This window comes from Stenella coeruleoalba (genome assembly GCF_951394435.1).
Source record: "Stenella coeruleoalba genome assembly, chromosome: 9".
NCBI classification, from domain to species: Eukaryota; Metazoa; Chordata; class Mammalia; order Artiodactyla; family Delphinidae; genus Stenella; species Stenella coeruleoalba.
This window is the reverse complement of record NC_137155.1, coordinates 16,924,263-16,946,035: the sequence shown is the minus strand read 5'-3', so window position 1 is coordinate 16,946,035 and position 21,773 is coordinate 16,924,263. Positions and strand designations below refer to the sequence as shown.

At 36.4% G+C, this 21,773-nt stretch overlaps 1 protein-coding gene and 1 long non-coding RNA gene across 4 annotated transcripts in view; one reads left to right on the top strand and one right to left on the bottom strand.

The window, feature by feature from the left end:
• NAMPT (nicotinamide phosphoribosyltransferase) overlaps positions 1-21,773 on the bottom strand; it is a 40,404-nt gene that overhangs the window by 5,927 nt on the left and 12,704 nt on the right. For all 3 annotated transcript variants that reach the window (XR_013829668.1, XM_079931167.1, XM_079931166.1), the window contains exons 5-10: positions 17,627-17,785; positions 16,917-17,053; positions 12,259-12,484; positions 10,430-10,549; positions 6,782-6,922; positions 5,473-5,607 (exon numbers count right to left, since the gene is read on the bottom strand). Coding sequence is in view for 2 of the 3 variants with exons in the window: in XM_079931167.1 (XP_079787293.1) it covers positions 5,473-5,607; positions 6,782-6,922; positions 10,430-10,549; positions 12,259-12,484; positions 16,917-17,053; positions 17,627-17,785 (918 nt within the window). In the remaining variant the exon portion in view is untranslated. The remainder of the gene's footprint in view (positions 1-5,472; positions 5,608-6,781; positions 6,923-10,429; positions 10,550-12,258; positions 12,485-16,916; positions 17,054-17,626; positions 17,786-21,773) is intronic.
• On the top strand, positions 21-9,795 carry LOC307191256. Its single transcript, XR_013829669.1, has 3 exons — positions 21-751; positions 6,109-6,244; positions 8,878-9,795. It is a non-coding gene; the product is annotated as an uncharacterized lncRNA (long non-coding RNA).

Below are 21,773 nucleotides of genomic sequence, written 5' to 3'. Positions count from 1 at the left end.
GATATTAGACTATCAAAATTCTTAAGTAATGCTTTGATGAATGAGGTTAGTTAAATACACAGAGATGTTGATATTGTTCAAATTATGAAATGATTTTATTCACAGAGAATGCTGGTAGAGCAGGCATGATCTAAAATGGGATGTAGAGATATTTAACTTTTATGGAAAGGAATGATCTGAGTAGTACATTCTTAAAACAGTGTTCCTTAAAGGAAAAATGAAAAAACCTAGTTGACCCATCTCTTTTTTTTCAGGTGGAAGATGCTTACTGCTTTGGTTGCCCAGAAGAACTATGGCTGTCACTGATAAGCATGACTGACAGATCAGCAAGGAAAGCCTGCCAGACCTTCCCTCATTCCTAGCCAAGACTCAACACCGATTAAACTTCTCAATTTGGAATTTACTAAACTTTCTAATCACGAGTTTTGGCCTTAAAGAAGCAAGCAAGCAAACAAAGCCAACACTGAAAACAAGCAACCAAACCCAGAACAGAAACATAAATTGATTTCTTGACTAATGCACAGCCACTGATTTTAAAAACTCTGTGTATATTCCGGAAGTCAGTGATACGTGTAATCCATTTGATCCACACAAGGATAAAACAAAGACCAATTAAGAGAATTAGGACTAAATTCCCTTTCGAGTCTGGTAAAGCCATCCCTGTCTCAATAAGGAATTATCTGCCTCTAGTTTTTCCTGAAAAATCCACAGAAGTAATCTACTATGCCGAAGTTTTCCATCTCATCGGAAGGTGAGGAGCATACAACGTTATCTAACATTTTTGTCATTATGTTGTTTCCTTTTTATCCTATGTTTTATTTTTTATTTAAAATTTTTTTATTGAGGTATAGTTGATTTACAATATTAGTTTCAGGTGTACAACATAATGATTTATTATTTTTAGATTATAATCCACTTAAAGTTATTGTAAAATATTGGCTATATTCCCTGTGATGTACAGTTATGTGTAGTTTCTTTTTTTCTTTTTTTTTTTTTTGCGGTACGTGGGCCTCTCACTGTTGTGGCCTCTCCCGTCGCGGAGCACAGGCTCCGGACGCGCAGGCTCAGCGGCCATGGCTCACGGGCCCAGCCGCTCCGCGGCATGTGGGATCCTCCCGGATCCTCCCGGACCACGGCACGAACCCGTGTCCCCTGCCTCGGCAGGCGGACTCTCAACCACTGTGCCACCAGGGAAGCCCATGTAGCTTATTTATTTTATACACAGTAGTTTGTACCTCTTACTCCCCTACCCTGCCCCTCCTCGCTTCCCTCTCCCCACTGGTAAACACTAATTTGTTGTCTGTATCTGTAAGACTGTTTCTGTTTTGTTATATTCATTTGTTTTATTTTTTAGATTCCACATACAAGTAATAACATACAGTATTTGTCTTTCTCTGTCTGACTTATTTCATATAGCATAATACCCTCCAGGTCCATCCATGTTGTTGCAAATGGCAAAATTTCTTTTTTTTTTAATGGCTGAGTAATATTCCCTTGTATATATGTGCCACATTTTCTTTATCCATTCATCTGTTGATGGACACTTAGGTTGCTTCTGTATCTTGGCTATTGTAAAGAATGCTGCTGTGAACATTGGGGTGTATATAGGTTTCAAATTAATGTTTTCATTTTCCTTGAATATATACCCATGAGTGGCATTGCTGGGTCGTATGCAACTCTATTTTTAGTTTTTTGAGGAATCTCCATACTGTCCTCCCTAGTGGCTGTATCAGTTTACACTCCCACCAACAGTGTAAGAGGGTTCTCTTTTCTCCACACCCTCTCCAGCATTTGTTATCTGTAGACTTTTTGATGATGGCCATTTATTCTGACAGGTGTGAGCTGAAACCTCATTGTGGTTTTGATGTGCATTTCTCTAATAATTAGCAATGCTGAGCATCTTTTCATGTGCCTGTTAGCCATCTGGATGTCTTCTGTGGAAAAATGTCTGTTCAGTCCTTCTGCCCATTTTTAGATTGGATTGGTTTTTTTTGGATATTACGTTACATTAGCTTTTTGGATATTTTGGATATTAACCCCTCACTGGTCATATCATTTGTAAATATTTTTCCCATCAATGTAGGCTTTTTGTTTCATTGACGGTTTCCTTTGCTGTGCCAAAACTTTTAATTAGGCCCCATTTGTTTATTTTTGCTTGTATTTCTTTTGCCTGGGAGACTAAGAAAATACTACTATGATTTATGTCAGAGTGCTTCGCCTATGTTCTTTTCTAGGAGTTTCACGGTATCATGTCTTACATTTAGGCTCATTACTGCTTTTGACACATTCTGTATCTTTTTTGTTTTGTGTATCCCTGAACTACTTATAGGTGATTTTACTGTTTGTCTTTTAAACTTCCTTAGTATATGCTTGATTTGCTACCTTTACTATATAACTGCCTTTACTGATGAGGTATTTCCTTTTGTAATTATCATGTTTACTCCTATTAACATTTCTTATAAAGCTGGCTTGGTGATGCTGAACGTTTAGCTTTTGGTTGTCTGTAAAACTTTTGATATCTTCAAATCTGAATGAAAACCTTGCCAGGTAGAGAGTATTCTTGGTTGTAGGTTTCACCCTGTCATCACTTTAAATATATTGTGCCATCCCTCTGGCCAGCAGACTTTCTGCTGAAAAGTCAGATTATACAGCCTTATTAGAGTTCCCTTGTAAGTTGTTGCTTTTCCCTTGCTGCTTTTAACAATCTAATTACAGTGTTTCTTGGTGTGGTCCTCTGCGGATTTGATCCTTTTGGGGCTCTCTGTGCTTCCCCTTCCCAGGTTAGGGAAGTTTTCAGCTACTGTGTCTTCAGATATGTTCTCTGCCCCTTTCTCTCTCTTCCTTCTGGGACTACTACAATGCAAATGTTAGTTGCTTGATGTTGTACTAGAGGTGTCTTACACTGTTCTCATTTTTTAAAATTCTTTATTCTCTTTAGCTTAAGTGATTTCCACTACTTTGTCTTCCAGTTCACTGATCCATTCCTCTGTATCATTTCATCCGTTGATTCCTTCTAGTGTATTTTTAATTTCAGTTATTGTATTCTTAATCTCTGGTTCTTTATATTTTCTGACTTTTTGTTACAAACTTCTAAACTCTCACTCTGGTTAGCCAGTCTTTTCATGAGTTCTTTGATCATTTTTAAGATCATTATCTTGAACTCTTGTACGTGGTAGGCTGGTTATGTTTTCTGACCTTTGAGAAGTTGCCTTTTGTAGAACTCCTCTGTGTCCCAGCAGTGAATCCCTTCTGGTCACCAGAGCTATATGCTGCTCTAGGGCTCCTCCTATGTGGGTTGCTTGGGTCCTTCTGTTGTGGAAGACTGACTACAGCAGGCAGTCTGGTAGATGCAGCTGGCTCCCAGTCTTGTTGGTTGCCAGGCCTTGGGTGTAGACTGCTCGCAGCTGGTTGGTGGGGCTGAGTTATAAGGCTGCTAGCTGTGGAATCCTGGGGGTGTCCCGGGGCTAGTGTCAGCCCACTGCTGAGCAGAGCCAAGTCCTGAGGGCTGGTGTCAGACTGCTGGTAGGTAGGGCCAGCTGCTAACAGCTGGCTGTGGGGTCCAGGGTGTCCTGAAGCTTGTGTTGGCTTGCTAGTGAGTGGGGCTGGATCCAAGAGCAGCTAGCTGAGGGGCCCAAGGTGTCTCCAAGGTCAGCTACTGGGTCTGACTCAGGCTCCTTTCAGACTACTGCTTCTGCCCTGCGTCTCAAAGCATGTGTAAGTTTGTGTGTGCCCTTTAAGAGTAGAGTCTCTTATTTCCCACACCCTGGGTGTCCCGAAATAAGCCCTGCTGGCTTATCTTCCGGGTGCAGGACCTGCCCCAGGCTGGAGAGGCTGAGGTGGAGCTCAGACCCCTCACTTCTTTGGAAGAACCTCTGAAATTATATTCTTCTCCTGTTGGTGGGTTGCCCACTTGCAGGTGTGGGTCTTGACTATACTGTGACTCTGCCCCTCTCACCTGCCTCGTCATAGTTCCTTCCTTATAGCTTTAGTTGCAGATCTTTTCTGGTAGATTCTGGTCTTCCTCGTCAGTATTTGCTCTGTAAATAGCTGTAATTTTGGTGTGCCCGTGAGAGGAGGTGAGCTCAGGGTCTTCCCACTCCACCATCTTGAAACAATCTTATCTGTCCTTGTGTTGCTTCAAATCACACTGCTCTTGCTGTGACATTTTCTTTATAAATTTAACTTTAATCTATTGAGGAAAGGTGGTTCCTATTAAATCAAAAGGTCTAGATGATCATAAATTGATTAGTGACTCAAATGTTCTCGAGTATCACTCACATACTCTTAAAATCAATGCCTTGTTTTACTCATAGTTATGAGCATGTCTAAAGTGACTTTTGTCACTTTGCCAATTCGGCAAAGTCTTGGTAGTACAAGAGTTAAGTGAAGGCTATGCAAAGAACTGCATAACAGGCTATATAAAGGAATCTAATTCTAAAAGTTTTAGGGACTTATATATATTTTTCATTAAACAGAAAAATCATATTGTATTAATTCTGGCTCAAAATCTTAAAAGAATATAATAAAAGTAACATAAGCAAAATATGTGATGTGGTATAAAGGATCAAAAGTTTAAAAACATCTAAAGTAATAAGTTAGTGTATTTATGTTTAGTGTAAACCCTCCTCTGAGAATATGAATATTCATGAGTAATTTTCCTCTAAAAAAGTATTTTCTTTTTCAATCTGGTGGCTTAAAAACAGAAATTTTATAACTATTGAGTTCAGGAATATAAGTGTACTTTTGTATGTTAACGAGCAGAGAGACTACTTTAGCATACTATAAATGTTTCTAGTTTGGTTGACTAAAATCAGAAAACTTGGTTAAGTCTAGGTTTCACCATTTATTAGTTATATAATCTGAATCAAGTCTCACTGTTTTCACATCTTACACTACTAAGATAACGTAACTTGCCTTTTTTAGTCATTAGAGCTGCTGGGAGAATCAAATGAGACTAAAGAAAACCATCTGAACTGGATTCTATTGTTTTGAAAAAGGGAATTGTCTTTAACAACATTTTAGAATTTGGATAGCCCTTCTTTTATCTAATAAAATTACCAAAGTTTTACTATAACATAAATAGCTATGAGCAGTCTAAGAAGAACATCCTTTAAGTATTCTTAACTATTCCCGTTCAGAAACGATTCACTGCTAATTGGCAATAAGAGTAAGATCAAATATATGCAAACTCACTGAAGCTCACCAATCACTCCCTGCTGATCACTATGTAGAAAACCATAATTTTTTTTGGAATGTTACAAAATATTTCACCCAATGTATGTGAAAGTCTCATATTTACTATCTAGCCATTTCTTGCTTTTCATCGTATTTTGGAAGGCTAAGGTCAGCAACTGTAAACACTTTAAATAAAACATAAAAGCTTCCTTTCTTAATCTGAAGAGTCAACCTACTACTGTTTAAAAACCAAACCAAACCAAAAAAAAAAAAACCCAAATCAGCATAGATACATACATGACCATATTCTTCAAGGTCTCCTTTTCCTTCCTCAAGTGTAACAAAATTCCCTGCTGGTGTCCTATGCAAAGATAATCGGCCCTTTTTGGACCTTTTGTTGGGATCAGCAACCGGGTCCTTGAAGACATTAATCTGGAATCCAAATTAAGAAAGTTGGAGAAATACAAGACTAATCATCAGAAATGTTCACTCAACACCCATTAAAAAAAGAAGTGTGTACCTAATTTATATAAATTTTAAGGCACTTTGTACGTATAATTAAACCAATCCACACCTGGCTTTTAGAGACAAGACTCTAGCCTGTTTTGGAGGACAGAGTCCTCTGTGATGAAGAAGGTATGAACAAAATCCAAATCTTGGATATCCTTTCTTACCAGTGTAAATACTAATACTCCATCTGTAGTAAGTCTTTGAGGTTAACAATGTGACCCTTAAGGTATCTCCTTTTGTATTATGCCTTGCCCTTAAACTGATCTAAGTACAGCACATGTGTGTTACTGAAAAATCAATCTATGTCAACTCAATTATATAATCTGCGGCAAGGGAACGAGGAGTTTACTATGATAAAGCCTTTCCTATTTCATAACCTTTTCCCTTTTGTTACTTTTTATTCTATTACCTTGTTACTCTCAGAAGCAAAGAAGACCTAGAGAACCTAGAGCACAATGTTTCAGGATCAGAAAGGAAGAAGCAACTGGAGATGGCTATAAGAAGAGAAGCAGAAGAGGCAATCCCAGAACTCGCCAAAGAAAGATGGTGGTGAACTAAGGTAGGGAACCAACCCCTGTGTTCTTAGGATCCCCTACACACACCCTTTAATACACAGACTCTCAAGAGCTTATGAAGAGCTAGGGAGACTGTTGTTCAGCTGCTTGCAGCTTGGGTTCCCTTGTTTTAAGGCTACCAGAACACGATTCTAGTAACACAACTCACATGTCATAGTTCACCTTCCTAAAACATTCTTTGACAGTGTTTACATACGTGATGGCTAGGTTAGCTGACATTCTCCTTCAAATATGGTCAACTTTTTGATTCAAAGGTATATACTGAAGTAGTGGAAATGAATTGACCTGCATCATCTCTCTTAAATAATCTCTCATTTCCCCAAATCTCCATTTTTTTCTGAAGTCAAGTTATCACCCCCCCCGTCTCTTTTCCTTCTTTGTTTCTGCCTCAAGGTCAGGGGTACCTGACAATACAGTAACAGTTCAGGACCATATTATACTTGGACTATTGTGTTCAATAAGTACATTCAACATACACACATAAATATTAACAACACAAGAGTAAAAGTTCAATGACATACCCCAAGGCCATTGGTTACAACATAACTACATTTAAAGGAACAATTCAGGAGATCTCTTGTTAACTTCTGTAGCAAAGCTCCACCAGAACCAAAGGAAACATTTTCTATGCTCCATTTTTTTTGCTTCATGCCTTCCACAATCTAGATTAAAAATAAGATATAAATAAATAAATTTAAGCCAAGTAATTTGGAAGAGGAAGGAGCTAATTATCCATGAGCCATATTGATGAATAAACCATCCAAAGCTGTTTTATAACACAGTAAATAATGAGATAAGAATAAGGTCTACACAAAGTTACATTCCACTCTTTTCTTTTAAAAGACCCACCAACCCCAAAAAAGGGCAGCCCAAGGGATAAGTGTAGAAGGAGGGGATTTCATTCAAAGTTCCTGAATTTGTGTTGTAGTCACAGTGATTGTGGTTTAGGTTGGGGGAATGGAGGAAATGAGAGGGAGAAAAATAATAGCTATAAATACCTAAGGTTACTTGAGTAAACTCTCATCTACCTCTTGCAGTTACTGCCCAGATGCCAGTAGCACAAGCAATGGGGCCTGGATGTTTGCCCCAAATTACTAGATTCTAGAAATGACACTCCTCATCACTAATAAATCTCAATACATGTTATCACATGTCATATGTAATGGGGCATTTAAAAGTCAACGGATATTGGTGGTAAAACAGTATAAAACACCCTCTCCTGCGTAACAGTTGAGACACTGGCAGTCATCTTACTCTGGCTGGTACTCCAGTGCCGTAAGCAAAATTATGAACTGACTGGGTGTTAAGATTTATCATTGGATCATTTTTGGGAGAATGATCATCTAAAAGCCAGAAAGAGAGACCTATATGAACAGAGAGTTCCAGCAACTAGAATAGTTAAGGGACACATAATTTAAAAGTTGCATTAATTTATTAATCTACATTATTATCATCATTTGTATTTCTTTTTCCTAAGCAGGACTTATTTACCTAGCATCTGTCTTATTTAACATATTCCATCACTTTTATGGTAGAAGGTGGCAAATAAAATTTAATAACCATTTTTAATTTTATAAGAATAGTCGAAAGGAAGTAACTGGAAAGTCCCGTTTCATTTTATTTAAACAGAACTTTCAGAAGTGATCAGAAAACCGTAAGCAAGTCTAATAGTTTTAAGTGTATCATTAATATAAATTTGCCATATTCCCCCCAATACCAAAAGTCTCAAACTGACCTTTTATCTACCCTTATTTTCAACCTTGCAAGACACAGATAGATAAACTCCAAGGACCTTCATCTTTTAACAAGCCCACACTTAAAAAAATATCTCAGCCATCTAATTCTCCTGGTATATGTCAGGAATCAAGATGGAAACATATACAATTTATTTTAAAGTGATTCCTTAGGTTGTACATAAACCCAGTCTCATGTCTTTTATTACTATACCTGAACCCAAAAGTACTCAAGGGCCCTGAATTCAGATTTATTTTTCACTGAACTAACTGTAAACTAAGTATAACTAAAATAATAATAAAAACCTTATAAGACAACACAAAATTAAGGCATGTTCTAAAAAGTGCATTTCAATACTGAAGAAATACAAGGAGTAGAACAAAAAAATGGGGGAGAAGAAATGGAAACAGATAAAGATGGAGGGTAAGGAGATTTGGGTAAAATATATAGAGAAAATAGTTTCAGAACTGTCACCTGATTTTAGGTAAGCCTCAGAAGCACAAGAAGGAGTAAATCACAAAGAACAGTATCACCTAATGTCATATCTCTGTATTTTAGGACCAATAAGATACTCTTCCCATATAGCTTTGCCAAAAGTTGTGAAATTTAGACAATTTAAAGTTTAAGTGAATTTTTCTATTGTTACAGGAAATTATGGAATTAGAGTAAAAATTACTGTTTAAAAATATTTGCACATACAAATCAGAAGGAAATCTGACTAGACATAGCAAAAATGCTATATGAATTTCCTTTTCTTGCTTCTAAAGACTTACTTTGACCCACCTACAGTATGAAGAAAGCAGGTAGCAGGTATTACCCCCTTTAGGTAAAGAGTGCATCTGCATTAATACCAACTATTCATTCTCTGACCATTCTGTTTAAGGTTTCACCAATGCCAGAGAATATCTGTCTCAATATTTAACTTCTTGATCATGGAGTTTAAAAAAAAAAAAGTTCGAGTTCTGAACTGATTCTCAACTTTAAAAAAGAAAACAAAAAGAAAAAAAGGAAAGCCAAAGAGCTTCAGTTTTTAAAGGGAAGTTCAAATACCTGATGGAACAACCGAACTTAAAGAGCTGCCCCTAAGAACAAGTAAGGGTAGGTATAAGCAACGGGAAGCGTACTGGGCTAATGCGTATTCTGATATACAGTACCCTGCCCACATTTCTTCATCTGAAAGGGGGATAAGTATGTGTGAGGGTACCCGCTACAGTGGAGGTATGCGTACTAGTTCTTAACTGATACCAAGGTCAGAAACCTTCAATTCAGCTGAGCGACAGGACAACTGCAATTAAACATGCCAGCTGAGATTTCTATGCTCAGGTCCTCTTCCTTGCTGATTTTTCTTCCTTCCTTTTCACATCAAAGCCTTAGAAGAGCTGGGGAAGTTTCTACTTTTCTTAGGCAAGGCAGTTTGGGAGAGTTGGTAGAAGAAACCTCATTTCTGTTATTGCGAGACATCTATTCCAGACATCATTTTCAAACTCTAAATGCATATCGCCACGGAAGTACTGATAGTGATATGCAATAGTTCTTACTTTTATTTATTTAGTTTAATTTTTTTTTGTTTTTGGCCACCCTGTGCGGCATGTGCAATGTCCCCGACCAGGGGTGGAACCCTTGGCCCCTGCAGTGGAAGCATGGAGTCGTAAGCACTGGACTGCTGGGGAGGTCCCAATAGTTCTTACTTCTAAATGAATCTTTGGAAAACAAACTATTTATAATTTGGGTACTGACCTTAATCTAACCACACTGAACTCTTTCAAACAGAAGATTCCATCTGAAACTATATACATTAAAATTTCAGTGCTTTATAGTAGCTGACAGTCTACAGCGTGGTATCGCTGATAGTCTTTAATACCCAAAATACTCCATAAAAATTGAGTTCCTTAGAAGCTTATCCGAGAAACAAAAGAGGAAAAAGTTTTAAATTGCATAAAACATACGCTATTTGGCTAATAGTGGTAACAGTCAATGTTAAAATTTAGAAGAGGTGACAAACCATTCAATAATTTTTGAAAAAGCACAGATGAATATCATTCAAGTTTCACACTGTTAGAATGAAGCTCCATTCTATTAAAACTGAGACCTATTTGTACAGTGTCAAGACTTTTTGTTGTATATACAAAAAATATTCCTTGACTGGCATTTGCTTGTTTCCTAGTGACACTTCTTTGGGCTCATCATCCAGGGTGGCCAATGAGGACTGGCAGTATGGTTTGGCCGGTACTTCTGTATTTTAAGTTAATATATTTTAAATATACTTCTATATTTTAAATTTTAAGCAATTAACAGAAAAGACATAAACCATCTTAAACACTTATTAAAAGAGTCACAGCTGTACTTAAATTATTAATGTGTTCTTTATCAAACTAATAAAAAGGAGTTTAATTATAAGGATTGCTTTATTGAAACTTTTAATATAAAATCCGTACCTCTTGTAAAGTATTAATATCCACTCCATCCCCTTGAATAACTCTAAGATAAGGTGGCAGCAACTTGTAGCCCTTTGAATTCTCAGTAACAGGGAACTTCTTACCTAAAATATCCAAAACCTGTATGGAAAAATACACAGCCAAACACAAAATAACTAATACTGAAAAAAAAGTGTTAAAGCTTTCCAAAGTTTAAAAAAACCCAAGATTGTTAGCAAAGCAAGGTCGAGAATATAAAAATTAATCAAATTAAATTTTACAAAACTATTTGTCTCAATTCCTTTTGATTATGTTAGAAACAGGCATGCAATTTTCTACCAAGTCAACTTATACTGTAAAGTGGCTCAGAACACAAGTAGTTTTCCCTCACATTTTTCAAATTAGATTCAGGAAAAAAAAACCCTTTAACATTAGGAGCTTACAGTGGTAAATATAATATTTTTCAAAGGTATATAAAACATCATTTAAAAAAGATGATTATACTTTTGATTTGGATTTTTTTCTGCTTGTGCCCAATAATTTAATTTGTCTGACACGAATCCACCTGAATTACAAAGTTCAAAGAAATCATGATACACAGATAAAGCTGGAAATGAAGCATATATAACCCGTAGTTTCTCTGAGGTGCTTCTCACTTAACAATGACACCCATTTTTAAAACCAAATTGCTTAATATGCCAAGTTGTCCCACTTATTCATTAACTACTGCAAGTTTGGGAGCAGCTGAAATACCTCAACGCTGACTGAAAATTTCTCAGAAAGCTTGGTCAGAGATTCCAAAGATCTACCCAACAATCACTCCCTTTTCCTAAATAAATTGTTCTAACAATGAAAACATTCCATACTGATAACTTTGTTGATTCTTGAAACTAGGTTTGGATATTTTTATTAGGTAACAGGAAAAACATGCAACCTGTTCAGTTTGCTAAAACCAAATCTGTTCACATTTCAGGCTAAGATCAGACCTTCAGACGGCCTATTAACAGGATAGGAAAAGACCTCCTTGATTCTACACCCCACTTTCTTAAGGGGTAATTCATCACCTAATCATCAGCTGGGAAACAGTGTGGTAAAGAGGGAAGGTGACAGCCACAAAGACCTACGTTGGATACTTGGCTTATTTTACATGTCATGTGACCTGAAGCAAGTTTATTTTAACCTCTCTAAGCTGGTCTCTTTGTCTATAAAAAAGAGATTGTAATATTGATCATAGGATTTTCATAGAGATTAAATAATGACACAGCTAAAGCAAAGCACGCACAGCACTATACTTTCCTAGTAGTAAGCATCAATAACCTGCTCTTATTAGTGCTTTTCAGAGAAGGTAAACCAAGTCCTAAACACTAAAAACAATGCAACAAGGCTATATTGAGAATCAACAGTATCTGTAATGAATCTCTACTTGAAAACTATTTCCAAATTATTTTTATTCCACATTACATTGCACATATTTCTTTTGCACTAAAACCTTCAAAGGTACTGCAATGATAAAGGAAAAAGGAAGAACCCACAAACTTGGTAACCAAATCACAGGACTGGTTAAAATGTTAACACTATTAATTAATTTTGAAGGTAAAAAGAAAATATCTATTCAACAGTACTTAACTGTTTCTTTGACAGTATATAAATAATCCATAACTCTGGATATCCTTTCTCTGTTATTAATGCGTGACCTTGGGCAAATCTATTACTCTCTGGGTTGCAACTCTAAAATAAGGGGACTAGTCCAGAGAGTTCTGAAATGGTGTGTGTATAAATGAAATTAAAAGTAGTGTCGATGCAGCTGGTCTATAGGCACTTTAATAGTCAACTTACGTATTAAAATTTACCTTTAATACAGTGTCAAGAGGATTTCCAGAATCAGGTCTGATTATTAGTGGTGCCTCTGTACTTCTTGATACTATTAAATGTCTTAGATCTTCACCCCAGATTTTCTCACACGCATTATAAATGTCATAGCTATCGCTGACCACAGATACAGGCACTGATGAAAATTGTGTTACTATATGTTCAAAAGCATCTTTTTCATGGTCCTTCCCCCAAGCTGTTATGGTACTAGAAAACAAAATGAAAATACAGATTTACTTAGGCAGACACATTATATGTTCCTGAATCATATCTCATGTTTACTATACTACACCTTCAACACTGCAGAGAAGGTGAGTGATTTAGTTTAATAAATGCACATCAAAAGGTTAACTGAGTATCTGAGCCAAACCACTCCTTGGCCAATTTTTAAGACTGTAAGTAATCTCATTCCTCTCCAATAGTTATTTAAACTCTTAAGTCATGTTCAACCAACTATAAAACTACATTATCTTCTTTTTTAGTATTCCTGAACCTACCCATTTAAAATGAGTGAGCTAAAAAGTACCTGCTGCAGACACTTTCTACGTTACACTGAGATGTTAGAAGGAATGAACACATACTCCCATTATTCTGCTAGGCCATGCAAGCATTTGGCTCCCTTCTGTGCATTTTCAAAACCATATACCAATAATAGAAGGGACACATTTTATCTTTCTTACATTTCAAAATCTTACACTTAAAAGCAATTACTTAGGCAATTATTTATACTACACCATGCATAGATACAGTAAACTAACTCTTTACCTGTTATATCTTCAGTTGGCCAGTAACAGGTAGTCATTTATTTCACTTACAGATTATCCACTAGTACTTAATATATGCTCCGGGAATAAGAATTATAATATTTAGTTTCAGCAAAACATAATTAAGATGGGAAATAAAGCGTGTGAGTTTCTATTAGGCAAGTATTATTATAGTGATTTTTACACTGTCCTCAATAATGGTGGTTCTTTTTGAACAGATTAATGACATGTAACCTAAGTACTTGCTGGTTAACCAATATATAACATAAAAATTTTTTTAAATTCTTAAAGAAAACTTCATAATGAATTTTAGAATTGTTACCATTTTCTCATGCCAAGTAGTTTTTCTTTCTCCCTAATTTGCTAGTCTTTGCCTCTACCCCATTTTCCGAAGTAAAATGATGGAAAGTAAAACAACCCATTCATTTAACCCCATGCAGATATAAGATTATCTCAAAACTGTTTGAAAAGTCATACTAATTTATTTTTGAAATTGTTGTTTTATTCTTATTTTTTTTCTAAAGGACTGAAGTAAACAACTTTTCTTATGCGGGGGATGGCAGAGCATGGACATTTCAGGGGTGTAAAGACTTAGCTACCCAGAACTACTCTCATCTGAAATGGAGAGATAGCATGTTTATATAAAACTCATTTTACAGTGAACAAAGTAGCTATGATGCCAACTCTCCACTTAATGCAAGTATCTGCAGGCTAAAGGGAAAATTAACACATGGATAAAGAGAAGCCCCTTCTTCATATCAAGAATTGCTATGGTCCCCTTTATAAGGGAGAGAATTAAGCTCAAAAAGTACCAACACTGGAGAGCTTTGCAATGTAAGAACAAACTCTTAGAGTTAAGAGGTCACTGTTTATGCCCTTATTTTTTACTAGCATTGTATCAATACAGTCAACTAACTCTGCTATTTGTGTGTATCACATCTAGCAAACTTAATGGTTCATTTTTAGTCTTTATCTTACTTGCTCTTTGGCATGTGAACTTCCCTGAAGCTTTCTTTCCCAATGACTTCAATGACATATCCCATGTTTTGATTTTTTTCCCCATACTTCTATGGGTCCTCTTCAGTTTCCCCTAGATGCTCTCCTTTCTCAATGTGACCTGGGGCACTGGTCTCTCTCTATACCTCCCTATGTGAAAAACACTCAAAAGCTTTTAAAAAATACCTTTGTAGTGAGAGCTTCCAAAATCTGTACCTTAGCCCAGGTTTTTTTTTTCTGGAATACAGATCCATTTTGTTAGGGAGGAAAATGAGTTTCTTCATCTCATCGTCCCACAGACATTCCCCATAGCACCCTCCACATAATCTAATCATAATAACATCTAGTATAATATTTGGTATATGGAGATCATAAATATTTGTTCAATGAATTCTACTTAATTTAATTTGATACCTTTCCAAAGTCTGAGGAAGAGTTATGTAATTGAATATTTTCAAGTCCAGATTCATATATTCTTTAAGAAAATATTTATAACAATAATGGCAATGTTCTAAATTTTAGTGTTTTCTTATTTTAAAGTTATCTTGGATGTTAGTTCATTTTCCCTCAATGACCTTCTGATGTAGGAGATGTAAAATTTTAGCTCCTCCTGCATGGAAGAACTGAAGAACAGAGAGATAAATGACTTGCCCAAGGCCACCCAGTATGTCAGCTGTAAGGTCACTCAGATTTCCCAACTTTCAGTCTACAGCTCTTTTCACTATACTTTGCTATTGTTTAAACGACCTGTCTATTTAAGAACATCTGACACATTAAAGAGTCAAATTTGCAGGTGTAGTAAATATTACAAGACTATAAAAATACAATAGATTTTCAACCTGTTTTAACATAAAGCCCTAAAGAAGATATCACCTTTATTCTCAGATGTATAGTATCATACTCATGATATTATTACTCTGAAACAAAAGCATCAATGAAGAGTCTAATATATGGGTACTACAAGAAGTTTTTTAAAAGGTGTACATATATCTAAGACCAAAAATAAAAATACTGCAACCCTAAAATCCTGGTCTGTTAATGTCACTCTTATTTTCCCAGTTTCACCAGTCTCGAAACTTACATGTGAAAGTATTCATGTCCCTACTAATAAAGCAATGCTAATATATGTTAGCTGAATGTACCCTCTACTGAGCCCCAATTCAAATCATCATGTTCCAGCAATTTCATCTCCCTAGCCAATGCTCATGTTTATCCCCTTCTTTCCATTTATTTAGCCACTTGGATCTGAACCTCATCATCTGTCAAACTTATTGCAACAGCTTCCTATAAATCCTCCTAACTTTTCATTTCTATTTTTCAATTCATAAGATAGCTCACTATTACTCTTTCGACAGTATTTCTCTGATGACATCACTTCTTTGCTCAAAAACTTCAATGCCCACTCCCATTTGAAAATGGAATTAGAATAATCTAGCATGATGAGCAAATAGTTAACATTTCAATATCAAAATAAATTTGAGGGTGTTTACTAACCTGTCTTTCCACTCTACCCTACATTCCCTACAAAATGTCCCTACAAAATACATTTCAGCCCTTATTCCCTAAACACATCCATATTTGCCTCTTTCATTCTTGCTCCTTCAGGACAATGCTTAACACATGGTAGGCATGTAATAAATACTTAGAGAATGAATAATCTAATGTCTGCCATTAAATTTTACCAATCATTCAAGAAGTCAAGATTTGCATACCATCTCTATAAAACCTTTCTTGATCCAACCCTATCAGTGGCACATGACCCTACTTCTCCTTCCTTTGCACTGCTAGAGCACTTTAATTGTACCTCTTTAAAAGCACTTAACAGAGCAGAACGCTGCTAGTGTACTATTTTTAATCCAAAAGATAGGATTAATTCTTTACATCTTTCTATCCCTTGTAGCACCCAGTAGACTGCCTGAGATCAAAGCTCAGCTTTATTCACTGCTGGTTTTAACACCCTGCAATATTCAAGTATGAGTAGAATTTAATAAACTGCCCCGAATTAATTACATTAAATAATTTTTGTTATAAGAACCAGAAATAAGGTTTGGCATACATTTTAAAAACTCCACTAACTTTCAATAAAATTAACTCTAGGATCAGAGCAGCTATAGCCTAGATCATAACTGTCTTCTAGTTTAACTTGAGATGCTTTAGTAAAATCAGATAAGGAAGCGTAAGAAGACTCTAACACTCTTCCTTTCAACAAAAGGGCTAACCTGCGGGCTTCCATGGTGGTTGAGAGTCCGCCTGCTGATGCAGGGGACACGGGTTCGTGCCCCGGTCCAGGAAGATCCCACATGCCGCGGAGCGGCTGGGCCTGTAAGCCATGGCCGCTGAGCCTGTGCGTCCGGAGCCTGTGCTCCGCAACGGGAGAGGCCACAGCAGTGAGAGGCCCGTGTACCGCAAAAAAAAAAAAAAAAAAAAAGGGGCTAACTTGCTCATCTATAATTGAGGGTACTGGGTTCAGAAGATAACTTCCAGAACAAAGATAAGTGAAGTCATGTAGAAAGCAGGGAAAGGGAAAACAGTGACCAGGTTTCACAGTGAGGGCTTCTAGACTTAATGAATACAACCTATCTGCACACGGCAATAGAGAAGCTAAAAAAATCCTTACAATAAAACCTACAGAGCAATATATATGAGTTGGAAAAAAGCTCCTAAATTGTTTCTATTAGGACAGTTACAAGTTCTCTACCTCCCCGAGACCAGTCTTTACACAGAGTATGAATACTGAATTAGTATTGCTTAAATTCATGAAGATTTACTGTACTACCTGGCTCTGTAGTTAAACAAAACATCACTGAGTTACCAGAATGAAAAAATTTAGTTATAGAAAACCAAGGTTAGATAATAGGAGGATGAAAACAGAATTTTACCTGTGTTCTGCCGCTGGAACAGAATAGCCTGGAACAGGATCTTTCGTTCCATAGTATTTTTTAATTAAAGCAATTCCTGCTACTGTATCTGTTCCTTTGAAGTTAACCAAATGAGCAGATGCTCCTATGCCAGCAGTCTGGAAAATAAACCATAAACCAAAATCCAAAAAAAGAAAAAGAAAAGACCCATACTTGAGGTATAGAGCATAGCCCCCAAAGCAATTATCGTCTTCAGTTATTCCTAAAGAGATATTTAACTATTATCAGAGATAATAGTTTCTTATGACAAAGATCCAGTTTTTCCTAAATATTTAAGGATTCAACTGTTGCCTCCTCAAAGAGACCTATTTAATAGCGATCCACCCCCACTTCCCATCACCTCCTTTTCCCTTACTCTGCCTTGGCTTCCCTGTAGCATTATCTGACATCTGCTAATATTTATTTTATCTGTTTATCCATCTGTCCATCCATCCATCCAATACGTAAAGGACAAGGATGTTTACTGAAGGCTGTATTTCAGGTATTTCTAAAATAGGCTAACACATCTTAGGTATTTAATGTATATCTCTGATTGAATCTCTGGAATTTCAAAATGTGGCCTGCTTAGAAGCAAGATCAATCCCAGTAACTTCCCAAAAACTTTACAGTGGTAACCGTAACCTAACCGACAATCCACATTTTATTAATTGAAGTTCACTTCAGTTTCTTACCTCTTGGGAAGAGACTCCTCTGTAGCCAAAATCATGTAACTTGTACTCCAGACCATCTAAGTTACCAGACGTTTCTAACAAATATTTGGCCAATATTTTCTTCTGCTCTCTAGAATTTGTGGCCACTGTGATTGGATACCAGGACTGAACAAGAATAGTCTGTAGTAATAAAATCAACCACAAACATTAATACATAAAAAATTGGGTTCTTTCTGAGGAAAATCCTAGCTTTCTCTGGAGGTATGTCCTGGACTTCCATACTACCAGAAATACCAATTGGACATTTCAACTGTATGGCAGGACGCCCACCACATGCATTTCAGATACAGTGCCGAGCTCAGCTCTCAAATCCGCAACACAGAGGATAAGCAAACTCGGTCCTTAACAGTAAAGAATGTCAAATTACCTATTTTCCATCCAAAGCTCCAAAGTAGCAAATAATATTTGGAAAGACTATCTGTGATGAAGGACCAATGTATTTTTTCATTTTCAATCTATTGTGGACCAATAGTTTTATAAAATATACTCACACTTGGATGTTGAGGCAATTGCCATCAAAGTTTCTAAACGCTTATCCTTGATTTCCGTATTTAATGTGGACCTGCATCAAACAGTTCATGGACCAGCACTGGTCTTAATAGTCTACATCTTAAATAGTCTACATCTAAATAAGTTATTTATTTACTCCTCTAGGTAGTACTGGATCTAATTTTTCCTCGGATCTAACATGACTACTGGTAGGTTATGTACTTGAGGTATTTTTGTGTAGCACTAGACAATTCTATTCATTGAGCTATGCTTTATGTCCTTGGCTTTTATCAAAAGTCATTATAAGAGAGCCACATGAAACATTTCTGCATATGCTATAAACTTGTGAGGTCGCTGTCTATTTTGTAACTCAGTTCCTATTACACAGGTTCCCAAGTGAGGAAATGAAAGAATTGCTGGGTTCCTACTTTCTGCTAAGAACTGTCCCTTGCTTTCCCTTTTTTCCTTGGCTGCCAGGAAACTCCAAAGAAAGTCTGATGCTTAATCACAGCAACTATACTAATTATTATAGCTTAGGAATTCACTCCTCCATTCTAGGATCGTAATTTTCTATCTTTTATTTTGTAAACCAGATAGTCTGCTATTACAAGCAGCTTCAAATTTGTTTTAGAAAGAGCTGCTAAGCTGACAACAACATCTGTGCTCACTCAAAAAGCTATTTACTTCCTTAATTAAATTTTACAAAACAATCTTTTGCTGAATACCAGCTAAGTGACCAATAAATAAAATAAGTAAAAACAAACAAAAAGATTATTTAACCTTGGACTTCCCAACTCAGTCACCTAAGAAAAACTGCAGCATTGGATTCCTATGATTGATTAACTATGGCTCCAAATTCTTTGCAGCTCCTCCCATCAAGAGATGGAATCTATCTCTTCATCCCTTGATTCCAAGCTGTCCTTTTGATTTGCCTTTGACCAACAGAATGTAGCAGAAGCCATATTTACGACTTCCAAGCTTCTGTTTCAAGAGGTTTTATAGCTTCTACTCTCATTTTCTTAGAACCTCGAGACTGCTGTGTTATAAAGAAGCCTAAGTCATGAAAAGAGGTCCAGCAGTCCCAGTTACCTGAGCTGAGGCCCAGACATGGGAGTGAGGCCATTTCAGACTGTTTTATCCGAGCTGAACCCTCAGCTGAACGCAGACTCATATAAGTCCAAGCAAGACCAGCAGAGAACCATCCAGTCAACCACAGAATCATGAGAAATAGCAGTTGTTTTATTTTGGGGTAGTTTGTTACATAACAGTAGAAAACTGACGCAACTCCTAACTTGAACTCTATGACAAATCACCTCTGTCTAAGCATTCCGCTCCTGAAATTATTCTTTCGTAATTGCAGTGATTCCACTGCCAGTGCCCATGATTATCCTGCTTCTAATCTTTAGCTTCTCTGACTTACTCTTTATACTGCACTGGTTATCCTTCTAAAGTTAAGAGTTTTATTCAGGTTTTGCCATTCCTTAAAATCCTTTAATGGCTATCTATTGTCCACAGAGGAAGACAGCCACTTCGTGTTGAAATTTGAGGGCTTTTACAAACTTGCCTTGTTTACCATCTAAAGATTTATCCCTTATGGTATTTTCCACTTTTATGCTATAGTCTCCCTTGGGCTACTTGCCATTCTAAGAATACCTCACCTTTTCCTGTCCCTTATTAAAAGCTTATTTTCCACTTCATGATATCTTAGACAGAATTCCCTATTTTTGCTACCAATTCAGCATTCTTACTTATATTAGTGGTTAGTTAAGAATAAATTGCTCCTCCTCCAAAGGCCCTTAAGTAAGACATAACTTACTCTAATTTCTGTGCCCAGCAATTTTTGGGTATATAACTGTAATCAATACTCATTTGCTGAAGTTAATTCAATCAACTCTCACATTTTTAATTTAACTTAGACTGATATTATCTAGGAGTATGAGAAAGATAGAAAACATAATGTGAAAAACTCTAGTTGAGTTATAAAGGTAGAAGATTGACCTTACCCCTCGAAAAATGCCAGGGAAGGAGAGAAATAACTATGAGACACAGTGATCCTTCACATCACCATTTCCTTTTCATAGTCCAACAAAATCAGCTTAAATTATACTCTTAATAAAATCACTCCCCTTTAAAAAAGATCACTGTAGGTGTAAGCAAGGGAAAAAAAGGCAAGTTAGTTTGGGTTAATTCAAGGTCTAACAAAGTGGCCTTGTTGGAAACTTCTGCAAAACAGCAATTTGCCCACACAAATCAAGATAAAATATTTAGCTGAAAACTAAGACTAAAGTAAATGAACCTGCAAGTTTTATTTAAGAAGTGTTCATTATAACGTTACTGTCCAGGATAAGGAATTTTAAAGAATAAGAAATGGTGTGGTATAGTCGAAAGGGGACTGGACCTACACTGTTAACTAGCCTGTTCACCTCTCAGGGCTCAATTTCCTCATCTGTGAAATGAGGGCATTTGATCAATGTAATACTTTTAAAGTCTTCTTTTTAACAGCAAAAAGGTATTGTTTTGTTTTTTTGGTTGGAAGAAATGGTTAAGTTTAGCCCAATATGTTCATTCTTCAGCCCCTCACAAGTCTGAGACACCTCTGAAGAACACTTAGACTCTCTTAAACATGCTTTAAAATCTGATTTGAGGGCTAAGGTTTCTTCTAGCACCGATACTGAAATTGATAAAGCAATTCAATAATTTTAGTGGATTTTAAAATTCAGTGTACAGTGAATCAAAGAATGTTATTAATAACTTTGCACCGGGAATTCATTGGCGGTCCAGTGATTAGGACTCAGCGCTTTCACTGCCCGGGTTCAATCCCTGGTCAAGGAACTAAGATGCAACAAGCTGCGCAGTGTGGCCAAAAAAACCCACAAAAAAACACCACACACACACTTACACACACACACACACACACACACACACACACACACACACACACACACACACACACACTTTACACATACTGGCAAAGGGAACTGGAAGGAATACTACTTAGTACTGTTATTTAAAATGTTTTAAATCAAGGATTTCCTGAAGAAAATCTCAAGTTTTTAAATAACAAGTTTGTTGGATTTGGTAACAGATTCCATTTGTGAGGTGGTAAACTTGGGCTGGAGATGGATAAGAGGAAGATGAACCTCCTCTAACTCCACACAGAAACCCACGAAAGAGGCAAAGTGACTCTGAGAAAGCGGCTTCTGGAGACTCGGTATTTAGATTACACACAGTTTTTTTATAAAACATAGGCTCTATCACAAAGGGATTGTTTCAGAACATACATTTTTGTGCCTTAGATAAAAATACCTACCAAGGAATGAAATTATTTAAATAATATACATTAGAATAGGAGGTAAACTCAATAAGCAAATGAAAACAGGGCATTTTTTTTCTTCAAAATCTAACAGCCTCATATTGGATTTTATGTTTAATAATTTTTAAACTAAAAATATTTTTCTATTTGCTAACAAACTGCTGTTAAGATGGCCGTATATAAACTTTTTTACTTTACGGTTTTTTTATAGTGAAATACACCAAAATAACGATTATTAAAACAGGTAGTTAAAAAAAACTTTTTTTAAGGCTAGTGTTTTTCACTTTCTTAAGAGGATAAAGTAAA